A 17088-nucleotide genomic window follows, 5' to 3' on the forward strand; every position below is an offset into this window, starting at 1 on the left:
TAGCTAGAGAAAGCAACCTGTTCTTCCTCAGCTGGCTATCAGACGACTGGAAAGCCTCTAAAGCCACAGAGGCCCAAGCCAAACAAAGATCAGGCCTGTGTGCTGTGAGAAAAGTAGAAGAGGGGCTTTCAGCATAGTCAGGAATGGTATGACTGCCCTTGGTTCAGTCAGAAACTGAATTTATAGCTTCCCTTTTTTTGTATTTGTATTTAAACCAATCCTCTCAGCCAAACATTCACTTAATCTAAAAAACATAAAATAAAAATCTACTTTGCACTGAAATAAAAATGTGTTGTATTGTAATACAGTGTGGTGATACTTGCAAAATGTTCTGTTATTTTGGGTATACGCCAGAAAACAAACATAAGTCTTCACTCTCAACCTTCCAACAATAAACAACAGAAATAACAACTAATGTTTGCTGGCTAAAAAAGATTAGGAAAACTGTTTTCACCCCATATGTCAAGAATAAATGCTAACTACACATTAGCTTTAATAAGCTAACAGGACTGCCAATGACCACCTGACCAACAGCATTCAAGCACCATAACAGGGCTGTTAGTGATTTTCACTATTTGTCACAATAATAATCAAGATGTATATATCATTAACAGGTTGCTTATCTGTGCTTTAAATCAAACAGATGAACATATACAGCGCCCTCCATAATTATTGGCACCCCTGGTTAAGATGTTTTGAAACCTTAAAATAAATTCAATTTTTATTGCAGAAGCATACTCTCACACTGAAATTTTTTTTGAAAAATGTATTATAGGAGAAGATTAGGTGCTGTTTTGTTGGCAAAAGGGAGTTGTACAAAGTATTAACATCAGTTGTGCTAATAATTGTGGCACACATGATTTGATGTAAAAGACTTATTTGTTAACGTGAGATTTTTTTCCCCACTGAATAAATGCATTTGAATTAAAGGTTGGATTTACCTCTTTTTTTCCATTGTGGTCCTATATTATTTAGAAAAAAAATGAATTTATTAGAAGCTAAAGAACACATCTTAAGCAGGGGTCCCAATAATTATGGAGGGCGCTGTATATGAATCATGATTTCATGGATTGCATTGTGTTCAGAAGCATTAAAATTCTCTCTTACGTGATGAATGACCAACCACAAAGAACCCAAAAATCTTGTTTTGTTATTTTATACCAGCTTAGAAATATCACTAACTTTATAAATATGCTATGGTTTTGGTGATATATTGTATATTCTAACACAAACTTGCATTCACAACTATGCTTTTCTCATTGGCCAAGACTTAATGAAAGTATCAATACTACTATCATGTCAGTGTCAATGTAACTTTGTTGAGTCTCTGCTAGTTGCCTGAGGAAAGTTGGCAGCTCCAAAATGGTTCAATGCACAACCTTAATTAAAGTGATGAATTGTTCTTTCTACTCTTAAATTTTGCCCGGATTAAACAAATGTGTGATGTAATGTGTAAGTAAACGATCTTTGGAGGTGTTGTAAGGCAGATTTTGTTACATGTTGACAGAGTCAGGAGTGGTGTTTCCCCAATTTCCAAACTATGTGTTAAGTTAGAATTAGCAGCTGCTGACTCCAGCTCCACACACAGATGGGTGGTTAAAGAGAAAACCCGAACCCTTGACCCCCACAATGAGGCCATCTGATGGCCCTGTAATGCTGCAGGGGGCGTTTTGTTGGCATGGTTTGGACTCACTTGTTCCCTTAGATGGAACTGCAATACAAATCAGTCCAAATGATAAAAAAAATGTTATCCTAATTTCAGTAAAACAATGCATCCATTCATTGGGCACAAGAGATCACAGAAAAGTTTGATTAAAATAATGTGAATTATATGCCCTGGTCTTCACAGTCACTAGATCTCAAGCTAACTGAACACTTATAGAAGATTTTGAACCAACATGTCAGACAGTACTCTCCACCAGCATCATCAAAACACCAAATGAGGGAATATATTTTGAAAGGATGTTGTTCATCCCTACAGTAGAGTTACAGACACTTGGATAATCAGTGCTAAAGTGTGCTTGTCACTTACAATTTACTGTACAGGCAAGAGAATTAAATCATCTTCTCATTTAAGTCCCAAAAAGAGAACAAGGGATAGTTCGACAATGCGTATAGCACAGAATGTCAAACTACAAGTAATGAATCTAATATGTTGTGCTATTTCTGTACTTCTGCACAAAATAAAATATTTAGGAGAACGTCTCTGCATGTGCGTCATCACATCAGCCTCTCTTTCATAATTGGAGACTAATTTGATAGCACTGCTGGAAGTGAGGAATGTGGAAGGACACTGCCATATTCATTTGGTTGAGACCCTGCAAGATCCAAAATGAACCTGCTCACCTCTACTTAAAGCTGCTGTTAGAACCAGAACAAAAGTAATCGGCAGATTTAGAGGGTGTGTAGCACCCGTCATCTACTCTGTAACTATGTAAATACCAGGTAAGCAAACAGACACAGAAGCCGTTAGACTGTACCGTGGTGAACCTTGTGGGTGTGGTAATTAGTGAAGTGGTGGGTGGGTCATGGACAGAAATAAGAAGTCACAGAGCAAAGTTTTTCGGGAAGTTGATAACTAAAAATGTTTTTTCCTCTCACTGTTCAGTACTGGAATAGGTGGAAAAATTAAAACAAAGCACAGCATTTTAATGTAGCAACAGTGTAATGCAACAATTTATTTTCATGGTCTTTTGAAGCTTATGTTTGGTGTATTTATCTGGGTTTTGTGTTTTCATTACACTGTAATTGTGTGGAATCATTTTCAGCTGACATGATGATATCAGATAAAAGATGAGAAATTGCTCATTAACACATCGTGATCCTGTGAATTAGCTGAAATGAACTCTGAATGTTAATATGATACAATTTGGGAGTGCTCTTGTCCCACCCTGTTAAAAATCCCCTGCTGAAGATGACAAATTGGTAAGTTATGCATGTAAAGCAGCAGGGAAGGCAACAACTCAAAATGTGTTGATATGAATTCGCTCAAAGAGACTTTGAAATGCTGCTATATTCTTTTTTTATTCTTCATTTAGCAGCATTTATACTGGGACAGCCTGTATAAATGATGTCTCACTTTAGTAGTCATAAGAATTTGTTGCAAGAAAAATATGTAGATCATAAACTGCATTCAGTCTGCTGAACCGTTCTAAGTAACATACAGTATTTCTCTCACAAATAAAAAAAGTCCTGCTGGAACAAGACCTCTCTAACACTACCGTTGCCCACACAAACTCTGGCCGCCGTGCCCAGACAGACGCTGAGCCCCCACAGAGTACAAATCCTACAAACATTTCAGTGTCAAAGCCTGGCTGTTTGCAATGACTGATTGTACACACAAATTGAATGGGTGGTTATCACGTTGTTAGTAAAAATGGAGCCTGTGTCAAAGGCCTGAGAAGATGTGCTGCTGTGAATTACCTCGTGCTTCTGCCACGCCTTTAGACATCAATCACAGCAAACACACTCTTCAACTCACCTCCAGGTCTCAACATGGCATGAGCAGACAAGGCCCGTCTGTCATGCGCAGTATTTTTCTGAATCGCATGTGACCTCGAAACACGACAAATTAATCAGTTCCAGTCATTTGCTTTATGTATTATGTTGCAGTCAAAAGCACAAAAACAGTGAATATTGCAGCATTATTCAACCACTCTTATTGCCTATAGTTCTGGTTTTAGTATCATTTGCTTTATTTGTCAGATTTCTGCCATTAGCTTTGTGAATTCTTCTTACACACACACCTTTACTGGAGTTATTTTTCTTCACAATTTAAATAAGATAACATAAGCCTTTGTTAGATTATAACATTTAAACGTTTAGGAAATGTCATCCAACTATAAAAGTAAACCAGAAAAAAACAAGATATTCATAAGGAGTAATAGGGAAAAAAGCATTGCACATGACAGTGATATTGCACAGCTTCTCACATGAATGAAAGTATTGACATTGCATAGACTATTATCTATATTGCACAGATTGTTTACATAAGTAGAAAAATACCTATGTAACATATGTTCTAGTACATATAGTAAAAACAGATATTGCACAGGGTATTTTAAAGTCCAGAATATTCATCATAATTTTGAAAAAATGTAAAATCAGACGACAGTATTGCTGAGTTTAGACCTTCAGGGGTCAACATCTTTACCTCCTTTGTTGTGGTAACTGCACGTTGGACAAATTCAGATATTAAGAGATTTTTCATGCGAGCCTAGCTGTGCTAGACCCTGGTCTGAAGACACAAGGGTCTAGGAACTCTCGACAGGGAGGGAGGCGGGCTAAAAGGTTGTCTTTCAAATCACTCTGCAGCAATTGGGTAGGTATACAACCAATCAGCGCAACGAATAGGCTGACGTAGTTCCTAGAGCGCCGGAAATCAGAGGATGCGGTAGTTCGGTGAAGCCTTATTTATACAGTCAATGGGTGAAGCTCAAGTATATTACAGACATGTTAACAGAAAGATTATTCAGAGTCGGTGCTAATGGAGCTCAACGACTGTTGTCGACCCTGGCAGAGAATTAAATTCGTTGCCGTGGGTTGTCTAGCACGGCTAGGCTAGTTGTTTCCGGTTGTTTCTGTCAGAATCGTCGCGCCTCTATCGTCACTTAGTTACGTCCGCCTTCTGACTCTACACTTCATGGTGATTTGTCGGCCAGTTTTAGGAGCATCCAACCTCGAGGCTTACCAAGGGTAACTAGACCCACCCTGGCAGAGAATTAAATTTGTTGCATTGTCTAGATCTCTTGAAGCCATGGTTTTCCTGAGCCATGCATCTTGTGTATAATTATTTGTATAAATATATACATACAAATAATTATGCACAAAGAGTAAATATTACTCCCCACTTTCCTCATAATTTATATTTGAACTAAACATACTGAAATAACTATGTTCCAAAATTTGTGTCCATGATGAGTTCATGCACATACTTATGAAAGTAATTCATAAGTGTGTTTATACAATTACAAAGTCTCACATAATATTATCATTTATATCATTTGATGTGTTTGGTGAATAAAAAATACTCACTTGTTCAGTCCTTGATGTGACTGCTACGATGATGATGGATCAGATTCAGTCTGATTCACCTGGAGTCAGTTTCCTAAAGACACATGTTGTCAGTGCATCAGGTTTTAAAAGTTGGTGGGGATGTGCGCTGAATGGTTTCTTGTAATTACTCCTTAGTACACAATTACCATCATGAGGATGAATCACTAACAGAATGACCTAGTTTGGTCTTAAAAGGCCCCGTGTGCACTGAAAAGAAGGAAGAAAAATTCCCACAGTGAGTCAGAGCAGCATGTAAACTAAAAACAGTGACAGTGCGCTGGAAGAACAAAGGTTTTGGTCGGAGCTCTTGTGGATATACTTGGAATCTTATCACACAAATGGCCTCTGAAAAATGTGATATTTTTTCCAGATTACTATACCGTGATTGCAACTAGTCACAAGTATGCTGTCAGACTTTCTTTAGTGCTCAAATAGACAAAAAGAAAACAGTACTAGCTGACTAAAGCTGTGAATCAATGATACTTTTGTGTATCCAGGATTATTTTTAAGGCCTGAGAGATGGTCACAGCGAAGAATGTGTTTTTGTACGAGATTACAATAGCTGATTTGGAGACTAGATGCTGTATATTGCATTTAAGTGATTTCAAGTTTGACGATATACAAATTTTAACCTCATCATTGCTGTGGTAGATAAAAATGGATCTTCCCAAAGTGTTTGTCTGCTATTAATGACAAACCATACAGTTTCTGGGCCCATAATTCCTGATGAAAGCTAGCCTATGTTAGTGCTGTGTCTGGTTCAGGTTAAGAGGTAATTATATGACAGTATAGTTCAGCCCAACTACTTTCTAGCCTGGAGGAAGCACAATCACTGCTGACTGCAGTTTCCTGTCCAATAGCAGCAGCAGCATAGAAGTCAGAGGCAAGTACAGTGGGAGTGAGGAGCGAGGCCAGAGCGAATGCACACCGCGGATAGTGCTCATTTTAAGTTTGTAAACAAGTCTTCTGAGCTGCTGTGTTTGGACGTCTTTTGCAGTTAAAAGGTGAAGAAACCTGCAGCGAAGACAAAGAGATTTCATCGAGTTGCCTGCAGAGTCAAACTTCCTAACATCTGGTCTGCTGGAGGACGGGGCGAGAAACTTTTGGAGGCGGAGAGAAAACTATCTCCGCTGGAGAAACATGCACTGAATTGAGAGTTTGGGTCACCTACATGAGCCGAGGAGCGATTTGGTTTTCGTGTAAAGTGACAAGAGTGGAGGGAGAGAGGACTGGAAAGGTATCGGAGGGCTGGAAGTCCACCTGGAGCGACCAGAGAATGAATTAATCCAACACTCGGCTGCACAGAGTCCCAGCCAGAGAGAAGGTAAGAAGCTGTTTCCTGCGCTGTTGTTGCTGCTGAGCAGTTATTGTGCAGTTTAAACCGGGGCAGAGAAAAGGATCCACACTGGAGCTGAGTTGGGTCTGAGCATGCAGGGACTCGTTTTGGGAAAACAGAGCGCAGACATGCAATAAAGGTAAACATATACGCCCGTTATTAGCCAGGCTAACAATTACATTTAGCGTGTTTATGCTCAAAAATGTCAACTTTTCTTCCGAGAGGAACACTTTACTGCTTTTAAAACCTCGGCTACACGCGCATACTTACACTAGAGCTCTGTGACGCTGCGGTTTCTCTTTTCCGAAACTTCTTCAGACTTTGTAGCGTTTCTAAACTTTCAAACAGCGCATTTTGTGATTATTTCAGAATGGAGGCTTGTTCACGAAGCGAATGACAACTCGGTAAACTTAAAAATTTGCGAAGCTTTTTCACAGAAAACTAATTTAAAGCTGGAGACTGTCAAAAGTTTTAGGGGGCAGCGGGAGGGGGAGCGTGCAGCGAGAGCGCGCAAACAGCTGCCCAGCTGAGCCGCTTTGGCAGCAGAGGCGCGCGCCAAACACAGGCTGGCACGTGAGGCGAACAGTGACTCGGTCACCGTCTAATTCCTGTGTAGCATTTATACCGAGCTATAGACGGGCCTAGTGCTCGGACTTTAGTGACTTTTAGGCCTTAGTATTATGTATAAAATACAACCCTATTACTAATATAAAAACACAACTATTAATCAAAGATCTTACAAAAGTAAGAGTGTACTGAATCAAACTGAATCCAAACCATTTAGTAACACAAATCCGGAATATAATATACCTTTTGTTGCTTTATTATCGTTGACCTACTTGAATAAAGTCATACTATGAATGAAGTCATACTACTGTACTGAAGTGGGTTCCACATATAAAAAACTAACAATTAAAACTAATCCTTTTTACATTTATCCTTGATAAATGGCATATTCAGTACTAGTATTTGCAGTTTTATTATTGAATGGCAAAATAGGATGTTTTAATTTTTATGTGTATTTCCTCGTGAGTCAGTATAATATATATTTGTTTTCATTTACAACACTGGAGTGAAATCTTTAAAATGATTAGATAAAGCTGCTTTTCAGTGTCTCTAGCCCATTGTATTAAAGGCCTTTAGGTTTTCACACCCCCCTCGAGTGCCTGAACCAGATTTTTTAAATGACATTTTTGTGGTTGTAAATCTTCCGCTCGGTAATTATTAAATCAAATGTTGGGCTAATTGGTTGTTTCTTCTGTTGTCACCATTTCTTCTTTTTACATTTTAGTGTTAAAATGAGTCACCTTTCTTTTGAAGTGTTACACACTTGCAGGAAAGTACTCTGTACTTCGTTTTACTTAAGTCAAAGTAGCACTATCACAGTTAAAAGGACTAATTTACAAGTAAAGTCCTTATTTAAATAAAAGTATAGAAAAGGTATAAATTATAAAAGTAAAAGTGTTCATTACTAACCAGATGGGCTCTGTAAGTGTTTTATTTTTACATGTCAGACTATTGCTAATGCATTAACATGCAAGCAAATTTAAATATTGTAGGTGACTGAGAGGTTTTATTTAATTACTTTTATATAATGTTAGGCACCTTCATTTACTGTATAGCAGTTCAGTCTTAATCTGCTGTAATGAAGCAGAGCAAAAAAGTACAATACTTTAAAAGGTCAAAGCAAAAAGAAGATGAAATTTAAAATACTCGAGCACAGGAGCCTAGCACTGGGGTGCAGTATTTGAGTGAATTTACTTAGTTACTTTGCTGCTTTGTATGTAATAAAATACAACCATTACTGTCTTATTTGCACAACATAAGTTTAAAGAGTTTAAAAGCTGTTTTTGTTTGTTTTTGTTTTTAAAATAGGCTGTTATGAGACGGATCTGTTGTGTCACCACTGTTTCATTAAAGCAGTCTGCTGCTTCCTTTAGTGATTTTTGTATAGCTGTAAGGGATTCATGCTGATTCAAGTTGTACCTGACAATGAGAAGTCTTTCATGTGACCCATGGAGTCGTCTCTTTGATAATATTCTTGACTAACTCCTCTTTCGGCTGCTTCAGGCTCATTCACCTCCTCCCATAAGAGCCCGGCCTACGCCCATGGATGAGGAGAGGAGTGCCGCTGCCATCTCCTCAGAGCCACCTGATGATGGAGATTCTGGTCTGCCAGCTCCACAGTCAAGTTCACACACAACCTCAAACGCAGACAGAGAAAACAATTGCCTGAATCCCAACCCTTGTCCCAGTAGTAAAGGTAAGAAACAGGCTGCAGATGAAAATGCACGCCTCACTCCGGTTAGTGTTTCCGTGTATGTGTCTGTGTCGGACAAAGAAGAAAAGACTCTACTTCTTTTTCTTTCTTCCTCTTTCTGGAGAAAGAGAAGACTCTACAAGAAGTTGAGTGATGGGTTAGAACATGCCTTGAACAAGCTAATGTTTACAACTACTAATGCCAAGTTCTATTAAACTTCTGTTGTTGGATTTTAGTGTGTGTGCCTGTATGTAAGTATGGCTGCCTCGAAATAGTGGGATAGAATGTAGTTATTAAGGAGATTTAGCCCTTTATTATGAAAACAGGAGCTTTTGTATTATTGCTGAAAGCAAAGATCTTTCCATTTCTTTCATTCTCATTATGGAAGCTCATTATAGTGGGAAGTTTTTGCGTGTATGCAATACATTTCCCTTTGTTAACTAACCATAAGACTGAAAACAAAAATAATGGATTATTCACCACTATTAAAGCTTGCATATGCTGATGTCAGTTTCCTGGAGTGTAATAGTCTTTTATCGCTGTTGTGTTTAAAAGTTTAAGACCGGTAATTAGTCATTGCTAACGGTAGAGTCAGAGGCTGCGCTCTAGTAACTTCCATTATATACAAAAAAAAGATTTTTTTCTGAAATTCATTGTGATTCATTAGGTCAGAGGTCTTCACAGTGACAGACACAACAGTTGTGTGTTCAGGTGATTTGAGACGGAAGTCTGTGAGGTGGGACGTGCCACCTTGGATGATCTGATGGGTCAGGACCAATTCAGCGCTGTGGAATGCTTAAATGCCACAGTGGGGCTCCTGGGAATTTAAGAATGAACCCATGACCCCTTTGTGAGATTGGTCATGGTAAGGGTTGACTGACACTGGGGCGGGAACAGGAGGATCAGGACTCTACTCTGTGCAGTTTTGAGGCTGAATGACTCATCCAGGATGAGCCAAAAGGATTCAAGTTCCCTCAAGCTTCAGTGAGAAAACAACAGCACTGACTGTAGATCACAGTGCAGGTCCTACGGGGTAATTAGGTTAGGTGTGGTTAACAGTTAGGGTAGTGTGCAGAGATTTAAGTGGTTTGTTGCCATGGGGATTTGCCACAAAAATGTTCAATGGTTGATGGACTTCTTTTATTTAATTTTGTTTTTGTTTTGTTTTTAGAGGCAAGTCTTGACCTACTCTATTGTGATTGCTGTGTTTAATTTGCAAAAACATGCCATCCACACACGCACATCTCTCGTCTCAGCAACATGTGGTTAACCACGATGAGCATAAGTACAGTATTAGGTTTAATGATAATTCTTGAAGAGTTTTAGAGTTATTAAACAGGAGGTTTGTGCCCAAACATGTTCTTCTGGCGGAGCTGACTTTACCTGTGCTTGCTCCTCAGGAAGCCAACACAAAGTATAGCTGTGGCTTCTCCCGCTAAAGTTAGACTTCTCTCGGCTGTCTGGCCTGTGTGTGTGTGTGAAGGCTGAGGGTAAAGTAGGTGAGCCAGGGTGTGGAGGGGAGAATTGGTCAGGCTACTAGCGAGGGCAACAAGGCCCTGCTTTCAGCTCTGATTCACCCCCCCACCTATCCCTCTGCCTGCAGTGTGCAGGGCTTTAGGCAACATAACAGACACATACACAGGGTTGAATGAAACTGTTGGTCTTTGGTGTATTATCAAAAACAGCTGGCAGCTTACAGGATGGCATCATTTATCCAAATGAAACTTGCTTAGGCAGTGCAGTTGATAACAAATGTGAATTTGTATCTCCAGTTCCTGCATGACTCGTCTGATAATTGTACTGGATTTTTCGCATCACTATTTCAGCCTCACATTGTGGCCAATATCTTGTTAGGGTGTTTTGACCTAATCAGTGAGGTGAATGTCATATCCATCCCACAAGCATCGTTTGCACTTGACACTAAAACTGCAGTAGTGATTAAGCAATTACTAATGTTTTCTGACACCGATCAAAGAAAAATGTTGAGAGATGGTAGTTCTGTAAGTCAACTTCAAACAACTTTGACAGATGCACCAATGTCAACCATGCTTGTGTTGTCAGGATTTTTCAAGGCTGAAGCTACAGAGCCTCTATCTTAAAGTATTCTGTATGGTCTTTGAAAGTATTTAGTGTTAATTAAAATATATAGTTTTCTAGAAATCTGTTCTCAGTTTGGCATGAAAGAATCATTTTTGTATATTATCATCAGAAAACCCAGAATATATAGATCATTATTCATCCTCCTTGGAAAACTTCCACGTCTCTGTATGTGAAAGAAGATAATGTCTCCATTCTCAGTCTCAGCTGCAAAGTCCTGACTGGTTAAGTGTTTCTCTCACAAAGAGAGGGATGTGGGCAGCACTTCACATGTGTTGGTCTACATAATGTTTGTTTCTGACAACTCTGCGGTTTTACAAGTAATAACCTTGGCGTGTACTTGCAATACAAAGGTTACATCTTGTATTTGTTCAAGGTGCTCAAGTAAATATTCAACAGACATGACTTTTATAATGTCTGTATATAGAGAAAATTATTTTTGGGCTGCAGTCATTTTTATTGCATTTGGCCACTGGAACAAATTGGCAGCTACTGTTCCCCGCTCTACAAATGATGTATGTCTGTGTGGATTCTCAGTCATCCAGGTCAAGGTAATCCTGAATGCTTCAATAGAACGCAACTGGACTTTTTTGGGTCTTGAAATATTTAAGAACCAGAAAGAAGTGCAGTTGCCTTCTACTCAAGCACTTAAGTTGTCCAATCGATGCTTTTGTCACAATATGTTTATATAGAGTAGGTGCTTTCTTGTCACAGGGGATGGACATGATAGACATTTACATTTGAATGCAATTTGATGCAGTAGCCCTGCCTATGAATCTTTCTGTCCACAGGGATTGAGATTTTGTCAGAGAGGTGTTGATTAATTTCTGTGGTAGTTTCTGGGCCACGGTTTATTTATGGCAGTGTCCTGGTAGCATCAGCATGGGAGCCAGTAAAAGTTTTAGCCCTCCTGTCTCCTCATATTTAGATAGCAGTATTTTCTGCTGTAAGTTAATAAAGGTCTGCTTAGTGATTACAAGGCCATAAAATGGTGGTGTGTGCACGTTGACAGATGTGCACCTCTTCTTGTTGTGAGTGTTGCTGTCACTCAGGCATGAAGATGCAATGAGGCTGTCTGTTTATACAGTAGGAGTCTTTCACTACCACATGCTAGACTCCCTCGCTCTCTTTCACCGCTCGCAGTTCTCTATTTTTCCTCCTTACTTCTGTCTCTTTTTTTACCCACTTCTCTGCTGTTCTTTTTGAGTGTCTTTCTGCCTGTGTCAGGGATTAACTTTAACCTGCTTTGATGCAGAAATTGCAAATGCAAGGCAATTCTAAATTTCAAAAGCTACAATATTGGTTGCATCTTCATCAGTGTCTTAACATGTAGGAGGTCAACATTTAAATTGGCCTCCAATCATTTTGCCAGCCATTATGAAAACAGTCTAAAATAAATCTAGTCAGCTGCAGTTAATTAGCATTTAATACAATAATGAGGGGAAACAAAATATAAATCTTGGCAGATATTTCCTTACATTGATCTCTGCATACCAGACCTTATGCTCATCTAAAGGACACAGAATAAACAGTGTTATTTTTAGGGTGCAACCTGTCCAAAAAACGCATCAACAGAGTAGTGTCTTACCGACAATGTATGATTGCTTCACAATTTAGGGTTGTGAAGCTTCTTGCTATACCAGTCTGCGAATTATGATGCAATCAGAAAGTTCTGCAACTGTACTTATTAAAGGCAAAATCAGTACCTGATTAAATGTGGCCAGTATTACTAGTAATTTCTTTGTGTAGCGATGCACTGCTCCAAGTGCCCCTGCCACGCTTGGAACACTCCTAAGAAGTACTGTTCTGTTAGTGTGTCAAGCGCCATTTGTATTGTGTGCCGAATATCTTTCACTGTGTCAAAACAAAAACCATTCGGCTCGAATCAAATCTTGTAAATTGGGTGAGGAGTGACAATTATGTTGTTGTGACCAAAAACCTATGCTCACTTAAATGCCATCACGCCACTTATCGGATCATTTGTGTCAAATGTATTCCCTCAGATGCTTTTGGACGTACAGTAGAACTTGTAGATTTGGCAGTCTGACCCTCTGGAAAAATTCACAGTGCACAACTGTGAATGTCAAAGAAAACAACGAGCATGTTCTCCTGACCCTATGATTCTCTAGTTTTGGACCCCTGAAGCCTTTCACTGCAAAGATGGTGTTTTCTCTCTCATCACTACTGACCCAACTCTAGTCACCAGTGATGATCCTTGACATGAACTTTTGGTCATCTCAGGCCTGTTGAGTAACACAGAACAATGTTTGCTCTCTGCTCCACTTTGAGGTCTATTGTGAAATCGCAAATGTGCTCTTGATAGTGGTGGTGGCAAAAATGTGGACAGCACAGGCCTCGATGTCGATCCTGTGATGTCACATGGAATCCTGAGTCATGATAGTTACTGCTCACTCCTGTCACGTGTGAATCACTGTAAGTATACAGATAACTCTGTAGCTGTGTTATTATAAACATAACACCACTTTTTAATATTTAAAAAAATGTTTCCTAATACCATATTATCAGCTTAGCTAATGGTATGCAGGATGCACTATTAAGTGTTTTTCAGATTACTGACATTTTTAATCCAATTCCAGATAAAATGAAGGCATTTAAATATGCACTACTTTGGCTCTTGGAGATCTGTTGTTACCACACTTGATGTCACACTCATGTCATCTTGAGCGGTGTCCCACCCACCAGAATATCTGATTACACACTGTGAATGATAAAATATTCACACTGAAGCAAAGAATTTAAACTTCTTTTTAAAGTACAAAAAAATTAAGTGATTTCAACTAAGTGTTGTGTCACAGTTTGTGTAATTCTAAATTTTGACACCAAAATTAAATTTTATCCTGCTGCTGTGTATTGGTTCCAAATATTGGTTATCACTCTCCTTGATTACTAATAATCAGTGTCGGTATCAACCCTAACCAGACCTTGGTCGACCCTTAAATGTCACTTTTATAAAAGTATAAGTATGTAGGAATTAGCAGCATCTGTCTATCAAGTTACAGATTTCAAGCAACTCCTTCACCACTGCCTTTCCAACTGTGTCGCAGAACTTATGATGGCTGTATTTCATCATAAAGATGCAAAACGCTCTTTCTAGTGCCAGGGTTAGGTTTGTCTGTTCTAGGCTAGTGTAAAAACATGGCAGTGAAACATGTACTATGTAGTTACAGGTGTTTACACACGAATGAAACATCATTATATCAACAGTCATTATGAATACAATATTCCATTTTGCTAATAGAACTCCCAAAATCCTACACTCTGCTACTTTTGAAGGAATAGTTCAACATTTGGGGAAAATAGTTATATTGGTTTTCTTGGCCAAAGTTAGGTGAGAAGGTTGATTCAACTCACATGTTTGCATGCTGCATATGAAGGTACAGCAAATTCAGGAGACCAACCAGATATAATTTGGAATTGGTAGACATCTAAGGAAATCTTTGGGTCAAAATTTAGAATAGCTCAAATGAGTGAATAAAACAGATATAATACTGATGATCAGAAAAATGCAAAAAAAAAAAAATAGATTAGATAATATTCCAAGCTGGTATTCGTCAACCCCTACTGTAAATAGGGCTCTGTCCAAACATCATCAGATCCACATTCTGTGCCAGCACATCTAATTACCAGGGAACACATATAAAAACTGAAGGGTTAAATCAACAAATTGTTGTTCAGCTTGCCCCTGAATGGCTTTTGCAACAAACAGCAACAAGCAGCTGCTTTGGTTTGTCAGCTTTTGCTTTTGTTTGTAGAAACAAGATAAGTTTGGTATTCTGCTTGATACAGACATCTCGTTTAACCAACTGTACTTCACAAGTTCAAGCCTAGAGTTAATTTTATAGGAAACAATTCTCCACTTTCTACATATTTTGCTTTTGTAGCATTTTTGTATAGATTTAGATATAACTTGTGGGTTCAACCCGGTGCTCTCCTCTGTGAAATTATTTCTCAGTCTGTGTCACAGCCTAAAGCACGTTGATTTTATCTCTCTTTCTTCTTGCTCTCATGTAGATGCAGCTATTTTCCTGCTTGTCCCTTTTTAGTCCTTGAGGTTTGTTGAGGCTTGTGTGTCTAATTTAGTTTCTCACAGAGATTGAAATAAACTAGGAGCAGTTTGAGGCATTTTTACAGCATATTTGAATGCCAAAAATGAGCATGCTTTATTTTCCTTTACCACCTCGCAAACATTTGAGAATCGGTTACTGCTGCTGCTCTGGTGGCCTGCGCTCTCTCCTTTTCCCTCTCATACCAAGCACCGACTTGAGTACAAATCTTCATAACTCATGTCGTAAATTGCTGACAGATAATGTCAGCATAATGGGGTGGTACCAAACTACCAAGCAAACTGTCTTTGTGAGACACTTGAGCAAGGAGCCTGTCGCTGTATTTTTTCTACGAAAGTGAAAAATGTGATGGTAATGGCTTCAGGTGTGTTTGTTGTCTTTTCCAACTTCAAGTCTAAAGTTGTTGCAGAAGCGATCTGTTATTAAGACTTTATTATACAAAACAATACCAATCAGGTACCACAAAAAGGAAAAGAGGAGGAATATGTGACAACAATTAGTGATAACTCAAAATGCATGTTAAAAGTAATTAATCATATCTATATAGAAAGCTCATAAAACAAGTTGTGCAGTATTAAAACTTGTCTTACTGAATGCAAAACCCAATAAAATCCTGTTTATCTTCTCCTGTTTGTGGCTGTAAGACTGCTTGTTCTCAGTTTACATATGTTTTACAGTATGAAGTGTTTGTGTGTCTGGTGGTGTTTCCTGTTCGGCCTCCTTGTGTTTGATGCAGCAGTATAGCACTCAGTTAGCGGTGCAGCTGCATTTTCCCTTGAACCAGAAGAATCTCAAAGACAAAGTAACACAATTTAATTCCCCTTAAGCCTGTTCAACAGCAGACCGTTTTTGTCTTTAATGAGCTTACACTTCTTCATTGTCTCCCAGCAACTATAATCTCTGATTTTGGACATATTCCAGTACAGCACTCAGTGTGTGTGTGTGGGTGTGGGTGTTACTCATGTTATGGGGACCACAGCCTGTTTACACAGACACATTGTGGGGTCTTGTCTTCTGTATGGGGACATAAAGCCCATCAGCTAACACAATTGATCCAATTTTCAGTGAAGACATGTTTTGAGGTTAGGTTTAGGGTTATTCAAGTAGTACTGATGGTTAAAGTTTGAATAAGTCTCCGGGAAATGAATGCAAGTCAATGTAATGTCCTCTGAAATCAGCAAAAATACTGCCTGGATTGCAGTGTAACAATTGCCTCTTTTTTCCTCTTCATTTTGTCTGTATATCTTTTGAGGGACAGATAAAAACCACATCACTGCTCTAGCTGTGTGTTCATCTCTTTGTATTATCCTGCATCTTGGTCAAAACCCCAGTGGTTGAATGTGGTTTCAATCAGTTCCAGTCATTACTGCTGGCCAGAGAGCTACTACAGAGTCTTCTTCACTAACTCTGCTCTGTTAGACATTATTGAGCTGAGCTGCTCCTCACCTTATCTCATTTAGTCTTCTTTACTGTTCTCTGTCCAGTCATACAAGCCTGAAAACTGCGCTTTCAGAAATGATTGAAAACAAATGTCTGAAATATTGCATATGACAGTTTTCTGATGTTTTGACATTCTTTTAGTTTTGTCCAACCAACACCAGTCCAAGCATCTACAACATCCTCACAATTATATAGAACAAAGAAAAACAGTGAATGCTTCCATTTCAGACTTTTCTTTCAATCGACTCGTCATGTAAGAGGACAAATAATCAAAGAGTTTCCCAAGTTTAAAAGCGTTTTAGCTGAACTTTCTGTCAGTATATGGTGAAGATTTCACTTTATTACCTCGTGTTGTATTTGTACAGGCATGTTTCCTTCTGACAGATAGTGGGTGGAAAGGTCATATACACTATGTACTGCATGTCTTTGCCAAAGGGATGTATACTCCTCAGAAACCTGCCTTTGCAAACACATTAGAAATCTGTGATTTCAAATAAGTAATAGTGTAGAAGCTGGATTGAGGTAGTTTGAAAGGAAGCAAGTAAACTCAGCGCAGCTCTCTGTTCTCTATGAACCAGCCTCCCCGTCCGAGATCATACCCAGAGGAGCAGCAGGATGTGCTCCCCTTCAGGTGATGCAGGATATGTCACATCGTTTGCCTGCTCATATAATTAGTGTGTGTGTGTGTGTGTGTGTGTGTGTGTGTGTGTGTGTGTGTGTGTGTGTGTTGTGTTTATGCTAATCATTTCCCTATGCATCCATATGTTTTGCTTTAATGGTTAACTGTTTGTTTACTAGGAGACTGAAATTCCTCT

The 17088-nt window shown here is 38.9% G+C and overlaps 1 protein-coding gene across 2 annotated transcripts in view; it reads left to right on the forward strand.

Annotated features, from left to right (window-relative positions):
• The first annotated feature begins 5910 nt into the window (after window positions 1-5910).
• The window catches only part of mdfi (MyoD family inhibitor), a 33038-nt gene continuing 21860 nt past the window's right edge, over window positions 5911-17088 (forward strand). Inside the window, exons 1-2 of one of the 2 annotated variants that reach the window (XM_051948772.1) lie at window positions 5911-6379; window positions 8462-8654. In XM_051948772.1, coding sequence (XP_051804732.1) covers window positions 8501-8654 — 154 coding nt within the window. In that variant the 5' untranslated portion in view covers window positions 5911-6379; window positions 8462-8500. Of the gene's footprint in view, window positions 6380-6418; window positions 6531-8461; window positions 8655-17088 lie in introns of those variants that run through there. The other variant, XM_051948773.1, reaches the window with a different exon arrangement.

Source organism: Acanthochromis polyacanthus, chromosome 5, assembly GCF_021347895.1.
Source record: "Acanthochromis polyacanthus isolate Apoly-LR-REF ecotype Palm Island chromosome 5, KAUST_Apoly_ChrSc, whole genome shotgun sequence".
NCBI lineage: Eukaryota > Metazoa > Chordata > Actinopteri > Pomacentridae > Acanthochromis > Acanthochromis polyacanthus.